The sequence below is a fragment of the Poecile atricapillus genome, chromosome 9, assembly GCF_030490865.1.
Source record: "Poecile atricapillus isolate bPoeAtr1 chromosome 9, bPoeAtr1.hap1, whole genome shotgun sequence".
NCBI classification, from domain to species: domain Eukaryota; kingdom Metazoa; phylum Chordata; class Aves; order Passeriformes; family Paridae; genus Poecile; species Poecile atricapillus.
In genome coordinates this window covers 23,011,945-23,030,723 of record NC_081257.1, presented here as the reverse complement: position 1 = coordinate 23,030,723, position 18,779 = coordinate 23,011,945, and the positions used below count along the sequence as shown (strand labels likewise).

Genomic DNA, 18,779 nt, shown 5'->3' with positions numbered 1-18,779 from the left:
ACGGTGGCTCCTTCAGGGCCATCCATTCATCCCAGACATCCTTTGCACTGCTGCCCTTGTTTCCATGCAGGAAATTTTCACAGGGTTGGGAAGAAGCTTAGGAGCGTCTGTAATGGCACTGACATCAAAGGGCTGCCAGGAACCTGCCTTTCCATCTCTTCCCAACATTTACATTGAGCAGGTTTTGGAGGCCACCATTTCCTTCTATTCCTCCTACTTCCTAATTTTAGGGAAAAAAGGGAACAAGCTCTGGTTGCCAACCACAAACACACCTTTGGGAGAGAGGCTCCTGACGCAGCAGAGCAGGATGTCTGCACATTCAGGAGGAGCCCATCAGCAGCATTTCCCTGTGGATGACTCATCCTGCCCGGCCAGCCCTGCCTGTTTGAGGTTTTCCATAGTCCTGGCTTCTTCCAGACTTGGAGCAGCTGTAGGTTTGGGGATGTCTCCAGGGTGACTCTGCATTTCCATGCATTTTGGGTTTAAACAGCTTAATTCCCTCATCAGCTCCAGATCTGTGGACACAATCCAGGTTGCTCTCTGCAGAAGTCTGCTGGCTATTGAGGTGACCTTTTGTACCAGAATGAGATTCACTGGCAGCAAAAATTCAAATTAAAGGCAATAAGTACATTTATCAGCAAAGGCAGTCACCCACAGGGCCACATTGCAAAGGTCTACACCAAATTTAGCACCACATGGAGATGAAGATGTGGGGCAGTTTTCCCATCACTTTGGGGCTGGACACTGGGAGATACTCTGTGGTTTGGGTCTCACAGGTAGTTATGCTACTGCCCAACCACATGTTGCACCAGGGGAGGTTTAGATCAGATGTCAGGGACATTTTTTCACAGAAAAGGTTGTAAAGCATTAGAAGGTGCTGCCCAAGGAAGTGGAGGAGTCACCATCCCTGTAAGTGTCCCAAAAAACCTGTGGAAGTGGCATTAAGGACATGGTTTAGTGGTGAACATTGGGGCAGGGCTGGGTTGATCATTGACTTGATGATCTTAAAGGTCTTTTCCAACCTTAACGATTCTATGATTCTACTTGATTATAACAGTTCTTTGGTTTGTGAATAATGAATCATCCTGTGATTAAATTGATGCAAAAAACACCCGTGGTGTGTAAATAGAGGCAAGCTGGAGTTTTTAGCTCCTTTTGGGGTTGCTAACACCGAGGGGATAGAATTTTCTTCCTGGAATGTGATTGTACATGATGTTTGCACCCATCATTCATAAGGAAAAGTTTCTTACAGATTTAACAGATTGTGTTTCCATCTCTGCTGCGTAAAAACAGTGTTATGGACACAAGCGAAATGGAAATCATAACACAGCATCTCCACTATTTTAAGAGTCATATTGGAACACATGGAACAGAGATGGAATTCCACTCTTCGCTGCCTTCAGATTTGGTGTTCTGTGTATTTACTTAGCGCTAGAAAAGGAAAGTGAAAACAAACCCAAGCCTCAATAAAGCCCAGGAACAGGCTTTGCTCCTGCCCATTCCCTTGGGACCAGGCACCGTTTCCAGGCAGTGGAAGGGCTCTGGGCAAGCGAGGGCTGCAAAGTCATTCCTGAGATGAGACAAGAAAGGAGAAAAAAAGGGCTGAGAGTCAGGGTGAGAGGAGCCAGCTGAGGAGCACTAATGGTGAGAAAGGCGAGAGCCAGGTCTGAGGGATGGATGGCAGTGCTTCTGGGGCTGCCTGGAAATGGCTCTGGCTGTTCCTGCTCCGTGGGGCTCCTGGGGAAGCACCTGCCTCGAGGCAATTTATCCAGCTGTCAGCGTGTTCTCACACAGACTCTGGATGCATCCCAGCACTGGGACTCCGGCTGCACACAGGGTGCTTTTCCCATCTCCTGGTTATTGTTGAATTTCAGGCTTTTTTCCTGTGTTGCACTGGCTCAGACCGCTCCTGTTTCTCCCATGGAGACCTGAAAACAGGGAGAAGGTTTGGGCACTTCCACACCAGCAGTCAAGCTCTAAATCAACCGAATTTTCTAGGTTTGTTTTTTTTGGCTTTTTTTTTGGCTTTTTCTTTCTTATTTTTTTTTTTTCCTGCGAACTTCTCTACGCAATTCCAGCTGCATCTCCTGAGTTACTCTGATTCCGTCCAGAATAATTCTTTAATTCTTTTCCTTACACAGCTTCAATTCCAAGTGTCCCCCTCACACACGTAACTGCAGCAAGGCAGCCAGGATTGGGCAGGCTGCTGTGATCCAAGTGTCCGCTGTGGCATCTCCTGCATGCACGTCACAATTTCGGGGTGACTAAGCACATTGGCAGTGGTGTGCAGTGGCATCTCTAGAGCACTGCTCTATATTTGTCTTTCCTTCCTCTGTTTGTGTCGGTTTCAAAGGAAAAAAGCGGGTTCAAGCTACGTGCTGACAAGATTTGGCGATTCTGGATGGCAGGAGGGGTACGAGGCTCGGCGCAGCGAGTACTGGAAAGATATTTGTCACTGCAGATTCTGCTTGTCATATGCAGAGATGACATACAGATCTCCCTCTGACAGATTGATAGTCATTCCGAGATGCATCCACCCACAAAAACCACAGACATGCTGCTTGACTCAAATCTTGACTTTAACCACAACTTTGTGATGCAAAACTGGTGGAGTTTTTGGTACTTTTTGTTAAAAATGAAATCTTTATAGGGGTTTTCCAGCATCCTTGCTAGTTACTAAAAACAAACCAACATCAGCCTACTGGATGGGACAGCTCAGTTTACTCGTGGGTGGTTTTGACATTCAGCTCATTAACATGTTTAGTCTGAAAGAAGGTTGGAAAGGTAGTAAATAAAAAATTGGATGGAGAAGTACAGCATCTCTCCAGAAGCTCCTCCTTATGTTGCAGTGACAATGCCAGTTTCACTTAGAAGGACTATTTGTCCCGATTTTACTCCAAATATCCCCAGCTCGTCCTGAGCCAGCTCCCAGCCCGGTCAGTGTGTTTGGAGGAGTAAATCACCGTGCTGAGTGTAAAGGTTACGCTCCGTGCTGGCCAGGGCCAGGAAATTCACAGCTCGGCACGGAACTTCCAGCACAGCGTGGGAGAATGCTGGCCCTCAGCCAGGGGTCTCCCAGGAAAACAGGAAAACAGGAGCCACCCCAGCATGAGCTGACAGCCCCTTTGTGTCCCCTGCTGGGGAAGGCACTGGACATGGAAGTGGCTGTGGCCGTGGGGGCTCCACAGGCATCCCCAGGACCTCCAGTGCGCTCCTGCCGCTGCCCTGGGATGGTCCCGATGGAGCGGGGATGTGGAGCAGGTGATCCCTTCTCACCTGCCCCATTCTGGGATGGGATGTGCGGCTGGAATTGCAGCCAGCGGATCTGCAGAGCACAGAGAACACACATGGCAGCGTCCTCGGCTGCTTACGTTGGAAACGGGAAAGTGCTCCAATGAAGTTTCTCTTGTTCGGAAATACAATGGGCAATTTAAAATCCCTATTAGGCGTGAGTGTAGGAGCATTTCCCGTCGGGGAGACGAGGGGGATTGTTCTATGGAGCTGTATTATGACTTCCCCGATATCAATCAAGCCCCCATTATGTAACGAGGTCTCCATCACACGCGCCCCAGTGCGAGGCCCCGCCGCGAACACCGAGGCTGCAATCCCGGCTCCTTTGTCCTGCCCTCCGCCAATTTGCTGCAAAATTGAGGATGAGCCTTGAATTTGCCATTGTGGCGGTGCTGGGGCCGCGGCTGTGCTTTCAGAGCAGTTATTTGCATTGCCTTGATTAGCATGTCACCTGCTTCATTAGCGGAGAAAAGGCTCCTCCGCGCACTCAGCCAGTCATGCAAATTGAGGAATGCACGGAGATCCTTCCCCTCTAGGGCTTTCCATTACTAGCAGAATTGGTAGATTCGGTTTGGTTCTTCCTCTTCAGAAGGTCACTTTGATTTCCACTCCGCATGGAAATTCTTATTTAAGAGACCAAGTAATCGTGGTCTCAAACTTTAGCATCCACCAGTCCCGCTTAATGAAACCTGATGCCAAAGGAAAACCCAGGTGTGTGCAGGGCAGGTGGAACCTCCCTGGTTTCAATCTAATCCTTAAACCAACAGCCATCTGTCTGTCACCCAGTCATTAATTTTACTGGATGTCAGCGATGTGTTTTTAGAGCCAAAAAGCTCCTTCCTGTGCAGGACCTAAACTTACATTACAGATGCCTCTCTCGGGTTTTGGAGGGGTTTTTCCACTTGAGAGTCCAACAATTGTGAATAAAGCTTTTTGTGATGTCAGAGATACTCAGCTTTTGTGGAAAGGAGTACCCCAAATGGGAAGTTAAGCAGATCCCTCACACAGCTTTTCTCTGAGATCAGGAAGTTGCCATGGGGCACCAGGTCTCAATCCAGAACGGGAAAGTCCTAACACAGATTTGACCTTGGAAGCTGCAGGGACAGAGCCACCCCCAGCCCCAGCAGGGTTTTGGCCATTCTCTGCCTCTGCTGGCACAGCTGTGATACAGCCAGAATGAAAAATAGTAATAATAAATAAAAGCTTAGAAGACCCGAGAGTGAAAAAAGGAAAAAAGTGTTAAATGTCACTGCAGAAATGAATCTGAATGACCTGTTTGTGGGCTGAGGGGAGGAAGAGTCACCTTCCTCCTCTGCTGACCATCTGACACAGCCTCTGCTCAGGCTGGGGACACAGTGTGACCTCCTGAGCCGCGTGTGCCACTCCTGGAACCACCCAGCATCCCGGGGCGGTGGCTGTGCTCTGCTTCTGCTGCTGCAGCTGCACCCCAGGGACAGAACCTCCCTTTTTGCATCTCCCCAAGCTCCTGGGAGGGCAGAGCCGCAGTGAGCAGCGGGTTCCACCCCACTGCTCTGACACGGATCACAGAGCAGGGCTGTGCCAGCGCTCACCACGCTCCTGCCTTTTTAAGGTAAAGATGAAGCAACAGCGCACATCCTCAGGGGTGCCCTCTCAGGCTGTGCTCAGCCCTCTCACCTGACTGCCAGGGGCTCCGGGAAGCCTGACAGATTTGTGTGTCTGCTTCTCCCTGGATGGCAGGAGGGGAAGGAGTGAGTCAGGTACGTGTCTCTGCTGCTCGGGGAAAACAAAATCCTGCTCCTCCAGCGCGCCACGCCGGCGGCAGCCGCAGCGCCGCGCTCCCTCTGCACACACCTTGCTGCAGAGGGGAAGACAGATTTGCCAGGAGATATATATGGAAATACATGTGATTAAGGAGTCACAATCTCACCGATAAATCTGGCTGGGAGACTGCTGGTCAGGCTGCCCTCCTTCCTCTCTCCCGCTGAGCTTTCCTGATGACCCGAGCTCGGGACACGCACCCTCCTCAGACGGTTGTGTGCACTTACCAGATTAAAGATGATTAATTGTACCAGGTAGTTCCTGCTACATCTTAATCAAATACACATAATCAGCAACGCTCCTGTGCACACGATGCTTGGAGCTGGAGGGGTTTTTAACTCTCACATGCTCCACTGACAGCCACAAACCTAAACTAGCAGTGGGGAGAGTGTGAAGTATCCCAGCCCCGGGGTGACTGCAGGGGAAGTTCCCTGGCTGCCAGTGCCTCTCACTGCTGGAGGAGGGACATGCTCTGGTTTTAAAAAAATCCACCTCTGCCTCTCTGGGCACTGGGAAAAGCCCCATCCTTACCTGCCAGGCCCCTGTGCCGCCACACCCCAGGACACGAGAGTGTGACAGAACACAGAACTGCCACACGTCACCTTGGAGAGGACACAAACCACCAGCAGCCTCTGACCGTAGAGTATTTTGCATCATTTATTTAAATACCTATATTTATGCATTTACAAATTTTCATAGCTCTGTCTGTAGCTTTTTTTCTTTTTTTTTTTTTCTCTTTTGTAGACAGTATTGCAGAGAAGTCAGCTTCTGTAAAATGAGGTCCATGTATAAAACTATGCAGCGGATTGGAGGAAAAAAAAAACCAACCGAACAACAACCTGACAAGTTTCCTTTCACACTCTGGAGAATCAGAAACCAAAGAAAGTGGCCGAATGAAAGGGGACAGGGAGAGGAAGGGGTGGGACAGAGCAGCCTCAAACCAGTGGCTCTCACACAAGCATTACACACATCAGTGCTCAGCTACAGGACACGTTTCAGTCGGTGCAGCGCCTGTTTGCTAAAGCTTTAGCAGGCACGTAGGTCTCTAATGAAAAAATAGAAGGAGAGGATCCTACACACTGAGAATGCAAAGCCTGGACAGCCTCAGCTCGGTCCTGGGAGACTGCACCGACTCGCCAGCAGTGCATCCTCATTCCAAACTTCATTTTGCATAAAAAGTTCCCTTTAAGAAATCTTAGCATTTAAAAAACCCAACCCGGTGTCTGAGCTCTTCTAGCCTCAGTATTCTAAAGAAATCTCTTGAAAAATACCTCCTGCTTTCCTCACTCGGAAGCTTCAAAATAACATTTTGCTTTAATCTATACCAATTGAACAGCTCACGGAGTCCCAGCATCATCCCTGGGAGGAAGAGGCAACAAATATGGCATTGCAAGATATTTACACACATGGTACAAAAATGTCCAAGGGTATGAAAAAATCACCAGTTACACAATTTTGCAGCAGCCTCATTTACACCTGTAATTTTATACCATTTATTACATTGTACTAACACACCAGATCCAAAGATGTGCACTCCCTTTAGGACATTCAGGAGTTCCAAATATATTGTGATTGCATAATTCATATTGCACAATTGTATAAAAACATAAATACTAGCTATTCTATTCTTTTTTTTTTTTTTTAAATACAAAATACATGTCACATAGTCAAATAATCTTTTCAAGTGCAATTCAGGTGCTCTCTTAAGTCCTTCCAAGGAAAAGGCAATTTTGATAGTTTTGGCACAAAGTTTAACCTCTGTCCCGTGCCAACAGTTCTAATCACAATCCACACGCCCCCAACTCGATAGAGTAGCAGTCATGTACATCTAAGTATAAAACCAGGGTATTTACAGGATGCACAGGAGGTGGAGGGAGCAGCCCCAGGGCCGGGGATGGTCCCGGAGGGGCCGTGTCCCTCCCAGCTCAGGCTGGCTGCTGCTGCAGGTTCACATTCATGGGCGGGGGGTGGCCAAGGAGACCGATGCGCTGCTTCTGCTTCCTCTGCTCTGTCATCTGGAAAATTAACAAGTTTGCTCATTAGGCCTCGGCTCTTCCTGTGCGTCAGCTCGCCCAAGGGCCTGTTGTGCTCGGTGTTTGCTCCGGAGCGGCTCCAGCCGCGAGCCCATCCCTGTGCCCGGGCACTGCTGGGCCAGGGACGCTGCAGGGAGCGGAGAGCTCCTGGCAGGAATTCCCTGTAACCCGTCCAGCACAGACAGAGGGGGTGGAAAAAGGGGCGAGCCCTGCTCTCAGGCTGGGAATACCCTTGCCTTTGCTGGAAAAGACTGAGCACTCCCCGCTCTCATCCGGAGTGAGCCAAGAGCCCTCCCCATCTGCCAAGGCAGGGTTTAACCAGCTCACTGCCACACACCCCCAGCGTCAGCATTCCCCATCTGCTGCCCGGTAATTAAATAATGTTTCTCCTGATCGGTGAACCGTGAATGGAAAATGGATCACTGTTTATTATTACTGATATTGAGAAATGGCCACAGTCCAATGGCTCCACTCTGGCTTCTTGAAACTTTGGGAGGTTTCTGCAAGTTACATAAGCCATGTAAGGAATGACTCTGGCTGGGCAGGAGCGAACAGCTGGATCCCACAGCTGGATCCCACAGCTGGATCCCACAGCTGGATCCCACAGCTCCTACTGCGCTGTGGAGGAGCCGACACTGGGATGGGCTCACAGGGAACGCCAGGACAGCGCCTCATCCCTGCACCACCGAGGGCACCTGGGCTCCCCCAGAGCCCCCTCAGGGCTCAGCACACGATCCACGCTCCCATCCTGCTCCTGCTGCTCCTTCCAGCCACATCCACCATTCAACTTCTCCAGCTTTTGCTGTCTAGTGACAAACGCCAGCCAATGTCACTGCTCGTGGCAGCAAACCCAGGAGAAGGGAGGTGGCGTGGCCACGTTTGGTTCATTTGCGACACACTCGGGATCACAGAATTGTTAAACTGGATAAGACCTCTAAGATCAAATCCAACAGTCAGCCCAGCCCCACCACCAGAGTCACCACTAAACCACGGAGTGCACCTGTTTAAAAGCCCAGTTTAGCAGCAGATGGAGCTTCCCAGCTGGTGCAGGGTATCCTGGTGGCCGGCCAGTGGCTGACCTCGGCTCTGGAGCTCTCTGTGGGGACTGGGATTGCTCCAAGGCTCCTCCACAGCCCACAGGCCGGATGTGCTGCACACCCCACACCTCTCTGTGTGTCCAGTGGCACTCCTTTAACTCCCTGAACCACCAGGAAAAGGCTGAAACACCATCATTCCTCTTGAAACCATAATTAAGCTCGACCTCAGCGCAGCACTTGCTCATTGCCTGGCCCAAGGGGAGGCAGAGCTGCTGCTCTCCCTTTCCCCAGGGCTGCCCGCAGCCTCCCAGGCCAGGACACACCTCCTGCTCCTCTGCACAGCTGCTGGAATTCTCTCCACAAAAAGCTTCTGATGCTTCACAGGGAATGGGAGCTGGAGGAGAGAGGTCTTCCCAGAGCTCTCTGAACACACACGCAATCCCTGCTGAACCTGAATGTTAAACTGCTTCTAAGATAACCCACACGTGGAAATTCAGAGAGGCCACAAGGACTCAGCTTAAAAATGCCCCTTGACATTAATTATCTTCACTGAGCAAACCAGGAGTCACAATTTCACACTGCCAATAAACTGATTCAGAGGATGCATGGAATAAAAATGGAAAGAAAGAGGAACAATGAAAAGGGACTGTAGGGGATATTTTTCAGGCTGGGTAGAAAAGGGATGGTGCACCCTGCTGCAGGTGTTTGTAGAAGATGTGGCTTTAAAAAAAGGGAAGAATAAAGTATCCAACCATAAATAAGAGGGAGAAATGCAATTTTAGTGTCGATGCAGAACATTATTAATCCTGCACGATGCTTAATGCTTGTGTGGAGGGCCCAGGGCTGCAGGAGGGAGCAACTTATTGCCGTTACATTTACTGGAGAGTGAATCTCCTGCAGCAGCTTTCCAGTGCCAGCACGCCTGGGCTAAGAAGAGGCCATAAAAGCCACGCACAGCGAATCCCCAGGGAGCTGCCAGGCCCTGGATTGTGCTGACAGGACCCAAACACCGCCCAAGGGGTCCCCCGGGGTTCAGCTGAGCCAGGCTGGGCTCCCTAGTGACGCCTGGGACTGCCAGAGGCTCCCAAGGCTATGGAGAGTTGGAGCCACCTCTGGGAATGGGACAGGAGCAGGGACAGGAGCAGGGACAGGGACAGGAGCAGGGACAGGAGCAGGGACAGGGGCAGGGACAGGGGCAGGGACAGGAGCAGGGACAGGAGCAGGGACAGGGGCAGGAGCAGGGACAGGGACAGGAGCAGGGACAGGGACAGGAGCAGGGACAGGGGCAGGGACAGGGGCAGGGACAGGAGCAGGGACAGGGGCAGGGGCAGGGACAGGGGCAGGGACAGGGGCAGGGACAGGGGCAGGGACAGGGGCAGGGACAGGAGCAGGGACAGGAGCAGGGACAGGGGCAGGAGCAGGAGCAGGGACAGGAGCAGGAGCAGGGACAGGAGCAGGGACAGGAGCAGGGACAGGGACAGGAGCAGGGACAGGGACAGGAGCAGGGACAGGGGCAGGGACAGGGGCAGGGACAGGAGCAGGGACAGGAGCAGGGACAGGGGCAGGGGCAGGGACAGGGGCAGGGACAGGAGCAGGGACAGGAGCAGGGACAGGGGCAGGAGCAGGGACAGGAGCAGGAGCAGGAGCAGGGACAGGAGCAGGGACAGGAGCAGGGACAGGGACAGGGGCAGGGACAGGAGCAGGGACAGGGACAGGAGCAGGGACAGGAGCAGGGACAGGGGCAGGAGCCGGGACAGGGGCAGGGACAGGAGCAGGGACAGGGGCAGGAGCAGGGGCAGGAGCAGGGGCAGGAGCAGGGGCAGGAGCAGGGACAGGGGCAGGGACAGGAGCAGGGACAGGAGCAGGAGCAGGGACAGGGGCAGGGACAGGAGCAGGGACTGGGGCAGGAGCCGGGACAGGGGCAGGGACAGGAGCAGGAGCAGGGACAGGGACAGGGACAGGAGCAGGGACAGGAGCAGGGACAGGGACAGGAGCAGGGACAGGAGCAGGGACAGGAGCAGGGACAGGGGCAGGGACAGGGCCAGGGACAGGGGCAGGGACAGGGGCAGGATCCCACAGGACATGGGGGGCTGCTGGCAGCTAAGCCAGCCCGAGCCACACCTGGAGCTCAGGGGTCTGTCCCTGCCAGGACCCGGCCCCAGGAGCGATGCTCGTACTCAGTGACACCGGAGGAGGTGCTGGGAAGGATTTCTGGGTGATTACATCGAATCCCCTGCTGCTGCAGACAATTATGGTGTAATCTTTTCGCACAGAATTAAAGTGATCAGGATTTTAATGGCTCTTGGTGCACTTTGGGGAAGCAGGCGGGCTGGAACTCGGCTTCTAATAATTAGAGTCTCCAGAAACCTAACGAGCTTGAAGAGCAAATGAATGAGAGGTTTTCCCTTTATTTAATTACAAGAAAATAAATACAAATAAAAATTCCCCGAGTTAGTTCCTTTCCTGGAGACAGTTCCTGATCAGGAGGAGGGATATACTGGCTTTGTCACATAATTGGAGCATCCTGCATCTTCAGCAGGGCTCTCAATAATGGTACTTAGGGGAATTCCTAAAAGCTATCACCACATTAATGAAGCTGGTTTCCTCTCTTGCTTTTACAGTCAAATAGCTCTCTAAAAGCTAAACCCTTCATTCTTATTTTCACAAAGAGCGAAGAAGGGTTTTAGTGCTTGGTCAGCCAAGAGGGCTGCGAGCTTCAGAAGAAATGTGAGTGTGTCGTGAGGCAGCGGCCGTGGGGAGGCTCCTGTGCCTGCAGAGCCCTTGGAGTCAGAGCCTTCAGCAGGGAGACACATGGGGAGGGATAATTGTTTCCAGGCAGAACAGCCAAACCACTGCCCGGCAAGAATTAAAGCCCAGACAAAAGAGCAACTGCCTCTGCCCTCCATCCTCAGCCCAACTGGAGCAAGGGGCTCTGTGGAACCGTGCCTGAGAACTAATTACAGCCCGGGGCAGCGAGGCTGTCAGCTCCCAGTCCCCCACATTAATCCCTTCCTTGCCTCCACAGGGTGCTCGGGACAGGGCCCAGCTCCAGCCCGAGTGCAGAGCGTGATCGGAAGGCAGGAGCCGGATCTCGGGCAGGGCTGGCTGCCAGGGCCTCCTGACAGAGGAGGGCTCTGTGGAGACCCCCAGCCAGCCCAGCAGAGCCAGGCAGCAGGGATGGGATCGGTGCTGGAAGAGGAACTGACCCAGGGCTGCTGGGCCACTCCTGCCCTGGGCAGCTCCATCCACCACCCGGGTGCAAGTCAGCAATTAATCTTACCCAGTGCCAGTACCGACACACATTCACTAATTGAACCATCTGGCTCAGGTTATTAATGCACAGAGATTAGCAGCCACCACAAACAGCGGCAGCTTTCCCTCCAGTTCGGCTGGAATCCCCGTGGACAACACCAGCTAAACCCTGCTGCCTCTGCCTTTCACAAAGCCATGGCTGGGGCTGGGCTGGGCACCAGCCCCACGATGTCCTCCAGCCCAGCCAGGGCCAAGCAGCTCTTGCTGCAGAGAAGCTGCTGCACCACAAAAACACCACGAGCTCCGTGGAGCGCTCGCCAGCTCCGCAGCAGCTGCGCCTGGTGCAGTGCAAACCCCTCCTGGGGATGTGTGTGCTGCAGGCTGAGGGTGGCAGCAGCCAAATCACATCTGCACAGCAGCACAGAGGGACCTGCACCGCCAGGAACCACCCGAGTGCTCCTCCAGTTTCTCGGTGGGTTTTGAGGTGCACACAGTGACACAGCCCCTGTGTTGGTGTCACACCTCTGGCTGACAGGATCGCACTCAGCTCTTCGGGTTACAACCCCAAACAACAACAACAACACACACACAGGCTCCCTGCACCAACCAGGGCTGACTGAAGTTAACTCTGGTGATGTTTCTAACACAGGTTTTCCCTTTCTGATGTGGCCACTTTGGAACTCGCCAGTTGGGTCAGCACCAGGCAGCTCAGCTGGAGCACGGGGCTCTGGGGGAACATCTGGTTTGTTCAGCTCTTCCCTAACCACGAGTTCCTCTGGGAAAGCTCTCCCTGGGGTCTGGAGAAACCGTGGAGCTGCAGAAGCCCAGCAGGAGCTGTGTGCCACCCATCACGGTGTGGGGCCACTCCTTACCTGATCCTTGAGCTCTGAGAGCTGCCCAGAGAGGTTGGTCACGAGCTTCATGGTGGACTCCAACTTCTCCTGCAGGTTCCTCAGCTCGTTCTGCTCTCCCTCCGAGTCGCTGCTGACCAGTGACATGGCCCTCATCCTGGGGAACCAGTCCAGGTTTCTCTCCTGAGGATCACACAGCAGGGCACAATTAACACATGAAAACCTGCCCCGGAGCACAGCACAGCCAGCTCTGAGGGACATTCCTCGGATGCAGCAGCTCTGTGCTTATCTGCAGTTATCTGCACTTGCATCTCACTGGAAACTTTGCAAAGTGCCAGCCCGAGGCACTGCTGGGAATTGGGGCTGCTCAGTGCTGGGGTTCCCTCTCCAGGTACTCGCTGCTCCCAGCCCTTGCTCCCTCTCACACACCTCAGGATAAATGCTCAAACACTGGACATTAAACCAGCCCAGATTTCACGTCTGGACTCAGCATTTCTCACTGCTAGAAATCCACTGCCATCCTACAATCTTTTCATTTGTGTTTGAGGAAGATTTTCTGCTTTTTTTGGTCAAGCAAAGCTTGGCTGTGCTCTCTGATAAAAGAAACCAAGTTCTACCTAAAAATTCTTCCATAGCTGAAATACTTCCTTTTTACTGAAAAAGAGAATCATATTTGGAGTGTCTGGTTCAGGCTAGAATGTGGGATAGCAGTATTACAAAGCACTGCCTGTAGAGTTTTCCTTCAGCCATGCAAATTCTCTCATATTCCATGTTTAAGTTACAGTCAGGAATGTCACTGGACACACTCTCAGTCTGAGGAGCCAGAACAGTCACCCAGGCACTCGTGTACACGCCAGAGATGTTAAAAATAAAGGCAGGAGCGGAACAGAAAGCCACAAAAGAGGAGGAGGGGTGCACCCCACGTCCTGACACCTTACAGTTCAACATCAAACTGGTTTCCCATCCAGTCTGGTTCTCCTCCCACGCCATAGATAAGCTCTGAAATGGAAGCTGAACTGGGGCTGGCTGAGGTGAGGGTGTGTGTGCTCCCACAGGTGACACAGCTGGGGAGGTTCAGACACACCAGGGTGACTGCATTAACACCAAGGGATGCACTTCATCAAAAATCAATCAACCCTGCTGATTAACAGCGACCAAAGCTCACCCCACTGCGCTGGCCAGGCTCTTCTCTGGGCTCTCAGCTTGGTTTTACAGCACTATAAACTCCTGGCTTTTTGTCATTCCCTGCCTGAATCTCCAGCTCCCGCTTCCCCTCCATGCTGCCCTCATTCCCAGGAGCATCCATCCTGCTTCATCAGGGCTGTGCACCTCTACAGAGAGCTCCAGTCACATCCTCTCTGCAATTCAGATGCGATGCCAAGACTCATCAGCTTAAATTAGCTGCTTGTGATCTGCCTGGAGTTCCCTTTTGCCAGGATGAGAAGGCAGAAAGCAGGCCCTTTCCCATGCAGCCACCACAGCATTCCCACGTGATGCAGAACTGCCAGGAAGGCTGTTTGCTCCTGATCTCTGTTTACAGGGCAGATGGTTTCTGCTAATAAAAGGGAAAAAAAAATAAATCTATGTACAAAAAAAATATGCCTTTACCAAGACAAGTGCCAAAATATTTTGGACTTTAGGAAACGCCAGTCCCACAATTAAGGTTTAATAGTAGGAACAGGCAACACTGCACTGTGTTCTTCCAGCTGCAGTAAAATCCTCATTAGGGAGGAGGGGGCAGCTCAACATTTGTGCTCAGGTGCAGCATCCCCCACCCAGGGAAAACCAACTACACCAACTGTGCTTCTCCCTGTTCCTCCAGGGAAGAAACAAGGACAGAGGACAAGGAAAATTAGACTAAAATGCAATTCATATTTGCAGATTTGCCTGGACCCTCAGGCTCATGTCCTGAGGTTTCCAGGCAGACACAAGAGCCCTGAAGCTCCTGCCTGCCCCGTTCTTGCTCCAGAAATATTTTCCTTGTTCCCAAAAATGTTTCCAAGGCCATCCCCAGAGCGTTCCCAGGCCCCATCTTTGAGAAGGATGAAAGGGATGAGGGCAGCACCAACTTTCCCTACCTGCAGTGTTTCATAACAAATACCCCAAAGCACTTTCCAACATTACTCTGCAATTTAAGCCAAGGCTGCAGCTGCTGCAGAGGCTGTGACTTGATCGTTCCAGGCCCGGAAGGTGAAATCAAACAGCACCCACAGCTTCTGCAGCCTCCTCAGAGCTTCCACACTCGCTGGGTTTCTGAAAGCCCCAGCCCTCAAAGTCAGTAAATCTTGGCTTTGATTTGAAAAAAAAACCAACAAAGCACCTCTAGTTCTCATACCAAGGTTGAAGGATTAAAACCAAACCATGCTTCACATGAACTCCAGGGGCTGAGGCAGGGCAAGGCTGAGGACAAGGAGCCACAGCCCTCTGGGCTGGCTCTGAGCTGGGGGACAGGGCTCACAGGTCAGCTGAGCCCTGCTCAGTGCTGACCCACCTGGGAAAGGGTTAACAGGCACCTGGAAGCTCCCTGTGCAGGGACAGCCTCAGGGAAGGACCTGGACACCCCCTGCCCACCCTGACTGGGCTGCACTGCTCTGCCTCCCTGTTCACAGCTGCTTAGCACCACCAGAATTTATCCCACGTGTCCAGCTGCCACCCCAACAAGGGGATGTCCACCCAAACAGGCTGGGAGAGCACAGGGAGAGACATAAATCCCTGTGGATGCAGCAAATGCAGACACCAGGTAACGCTCCCTGGGCCAGGCTGGTGCTGGGACTCTCCAGGGAGGATGGAGGGAAGCTGCCAGCACGGCAGGACACAGCTCTGCCTTCTTCTTCATCCTGGATTTCACTGGAAACCTTGAGCCTGTTCTTCAGCCTCCCCCAGCCCCGCAGAGAGGAGCTGGATGTGACCAGGCTGCTGACACACCGCCCGTCCCTGTCCCTGCTGGGAGTGTGGGGGTGTTTGCTTTCAAATAAATAAATATTTAAGCGGAGCCAGCAGCGATGGAACGGAGCAGGAATGCTGAAAGGTCAGGGGATGGTGATCCTGCTGGGCCAGCCTGGCTCCCAGCACTGCCACTCCGGGGTCAATGAAAGATTTATATCTCCATGATCCAGTTTCTGCTGAGCTTCAGCTCAGCCCTGGGGTGCCTTTAAAGATACGGCCTCACATCCCTCTTGGGCTTTGGAGGTGTCTTAGAGGCAGAGTGAGGCGGGAGAGGGGAGCCTGCCCGTGCTCCTGGGCAGCTGCTGGCACCTGCAGACTGATGCCCTTCACAAACTGCCCCAGATCCTGGGGCACACTCAGCTCCCTCTGCCCCCAGTCCTGGGGCACACTCAGCTCCTGCTCCCAGGATCCTGGGGCACACTCAGCTCCTGTTCCCAGGATCCTGGGGCACACTCAGCTCCTGTTCCCAGGATCCTGGGGCACACTCAGCTCCTGTTCCCAGGATCCTGGGGCACACTCAGCTCCTGTTCCCAGGATCCAGGGGCACACTCAGCTCCTGTTCCCAGGATCCTGGGGCACACTCAGCTCCTGTTCCCAGGATCCTGGGTGCCCTCAGCTCCATTCCCAGCACGGGAACAGCCTCCTGTGCTGCAGCAGCCGGAGCGAGCGCGGCTGCTGGCGGAAGCTGGCTGACCGCAAGGGCTGGGTTTCGGGTTGCAGCTCTTTTCTAGGTAAAGTTGGAAAAGTCCCTGTTGTAAGGCAAGTAGCAGCGAGTCTCAGACACGGGGGTGACCATCCCTGCTTGGAAAGGTGAGGAAGAGGAAGCGGTGCTGCGTGAGGCACACACGATTCATTCTGAGAAGCGCCGGCTCCTCCCGGCTTCTGCCGAAGGGTTGGTTCTGAGAAAGGCTGAGAGGTTCTGAGAGGCACCAGCTCTGCTCCTCCTGGGCAAGGGATGGCAGCTGAGGGCTCTCCTCTCCTCTCCAGGGTCTGCATGTATCCAGCTACCCCTGTGCCTGAGTGTTACAGGTGCTGAAGGGATAATTCAACCCTCTCCAAAATAAATCCCTACGGCTGCCATCAGAGCGCTGCCCAGCAGCATCACTTACAGAATAACAGAATTATTTTGCTTGGAAAAAACCACCAAGATCATCAAGTCCAAGCTGTGCCCCATCCCCACCTTGTCACCCAGCCCAGAGCACTGAGTGCCACATCCAGTTGTTTCTTAACACAAGCAGGGAAAGGTGGCAGCAGCAAATTTCAGTTTCTGTCATGGGAAGTTAAAAATCAGACCCACACAGCTACAAAAGAGCTCTGTGCAGCACTCTGAAAATTCATCTGTTTGTTTGTGGTGAGATGGGACTCCTCTTGGGTCTTTCTTGAGCTTCCTGGAAAAATCCCCACATCAGGTTCTCTCTCTGCTGCAAAGGCCTCACCATCACTTCTTCCACATGAGCTGCACTTCTCCCCTCTATAAAAAACAGCACTTGATGGTGTCCCCACTCCACACTCAGAACATTCTCAACTCCTCACGTGCCCCATCTTGTTCCACAGAAAACTGATTTTTTCTGTGTGATTTTTTCAACTGATTTTTTCAAAAACTGATTTTTTCAAGGTTTAGGGTGCAATAACCTCCTTTTCTCTGTTAAAAACCCAAGTGGCACCCGGGCTGGTGCTGAGCAGGGAGCCTGGAACACAGACACCATTCCCAAAGGTGGAGGATGACCATGGCCCCACAGCCCTGAGACAGCTCTGCTGTGGGTGGCTCACTGGAGCCCAGCCAAGCACCACCCAGCCCGATGGACTGTGGGGATGGCATTCCTGGAGGCCAGGTCCCACCTCCCAAAAGGATGAGGCCACCTCTCCACAGCAGCTCCTCCGGGCTGTTTGGATCCCCGCTGAAGTGGGGCACGTCACTCCTCCACAGCTGGGCAGGACAAGCCATTCCCCAGCAGAGGCCGAGCACAGCTGGTGGCAGTGGCTGCTGTCACCCACGTCCTCTTGCACAAGCGGGGTCACTTGTGGTGATGACTCAGGGCCAGCCTCGCCCCAGCCCTGGGCCAGCTCCTGGGCCCCACGGGGCTTTCTGGTCCCAGTGGTTTGTGTTCCCAGTGCGTCACCCCTCGGTTCCAGGCAGGAGCCTTCCCCCTCTCCAGGGCGCTGGCGCAGCTCCAGGAGCAGGACAGGGCACCCACCCCGGCAGCTGTTTGGGATCCACCCAAAGCCAGCACGTTATGCAAACATCCCATTCCCCAGAACTGGCCCCAAGCCTTTCCTTCTGCTTTCATCCACCCAGGCCTTCCCCATACGCTCGCTCAGCCCAAGGGAAACCTCTGCCTGCTCAGCTGGGGTGCCAGCCCGACAATCCCAGCATGGATACCAGCTGGTTTATCAGGGAAAACCAAGCACAGGAACATGTGGGGTTCTCCTCCAGCAGCAGGAGGGTTCCCACAGCCCACCCTGGGGCAGCCAGCTCAGACACTCCAGAGAATCCATCCCAGAATGGGTTGGGCTGGAAGGGATCTTAAAGCTCATCTTGTTCCATCCCCTGCCATGGCAGGGACACCTCCCACTGTCCCAGGCTGCTCCAGCCCCAGTGTCCAGCCTGGCCTTGGGCACTGCCAGGGATCCAGGGGCAGCCCCAGCTGCTCTGGTACCTGTGCCAGGGCTGGGGAAGATGAGGGTGACCATTCCTTCTCCCAGTGCAGCTCCTAGTTTGCACCAAGGGTGGAACAAGTTCCTCCCCTGTGAGAGCACAAAGCTCAGCCCGTGCCTATGACACAGTGTTTCCAGCAGCCCAGGGCCTGCTGCCAAACACTGCTGGCTCTTCCAAGCCTCTGCCATGATTTCTTGTTTAACCCTGTAATTATATTGGCTAACTCCAGCCAGCTATATCAAGATGCAGCTTGTTGGGAAGTCACCACCCAGCTGAGCGCTGTCAGCTCCAGGTCACACATCCTGACCTCCTTGGTCTTCCTCCTCTCCCAGCTTGCAGCACTATCACGGTGACTGGTAGCCCCAAAACCCCAATTTCCTCATCTGTAACCGAGTCATTTGCACAGGCTGCTCACTCCTGTGTCTGTAGCTGCTTTGCTCAATACTGATATGACAAATCTCTCCTGCTTGACTCTGCCTGAAGTACAGGATTTCCAGGCACAAGTGACAGATGAACATGGCTAAGTTTCCAACACTTTCTCAGACTGTAATTTCACATACGTATGTCTTTCACCAGTGCTGGAATCATTAATCATTTTGGAATGCCTTGGGTTGGAAGTCTCATGGTCTGCCCTGGTCACTCCTGTGGGTGCTGCAGTGAAAAACCAGTCCTGGTCATCCCCGGCTGAACTGGATCTCATGGAGAGCCTGGGACAGCGCCACTCCTCAAAGCCATCACCCCTGGTGAATGCCACGTTCCTGCTGGGTTTCAGAGCACAATGACTGTCCTTGCTGGGTAACTCCCTGGGAAAGGCTTCAAGGCACACTTGCACTTCTGAAAGGATGCAATTTGAAAGCCTGACGCTGACAGAACCTTGTCTTTGCTTACCAGGAGGCTGTGCCTTGGCAGCACT

General features: G+C 53.2%; 1 protein-coding gene across 5 annotated transcripts in view; it reads right to left on the bottom strand.

Moving 5' to 3' along the window:
- Nucleotides 1–5,730: 5,730 nt before the first annotated feature.
- The window catches only part of ITPR1 (inositol 1,4,5-trisphosphate receptor type 1), a 163,630-nt gene continuing 150,581 nt past the window's right edge, over nt 5,731–18,779 (bottom strand). For all 5 annotated transcript variants that reach the window (XM_058844903.1, XM_058844905.1, XM_058844904.1 and 2 more), the window contains 2 exons: nt 12,286–12,447; nt 5,731–7,106 (listed from right to left, as the gene is read on the bottom strand). In XM_058844903.1, the coding sequence (XP_058700886.1) occupies nt 7,017–7,106; nt 12,286–12,447 (252 nt within the window). In that variant the 3' untranslated portion in view covers nt 5,731–7,016. The remainder of the gene's footprint in view (nt 7,107–12,285; nt 12,448–18,779) is intronic.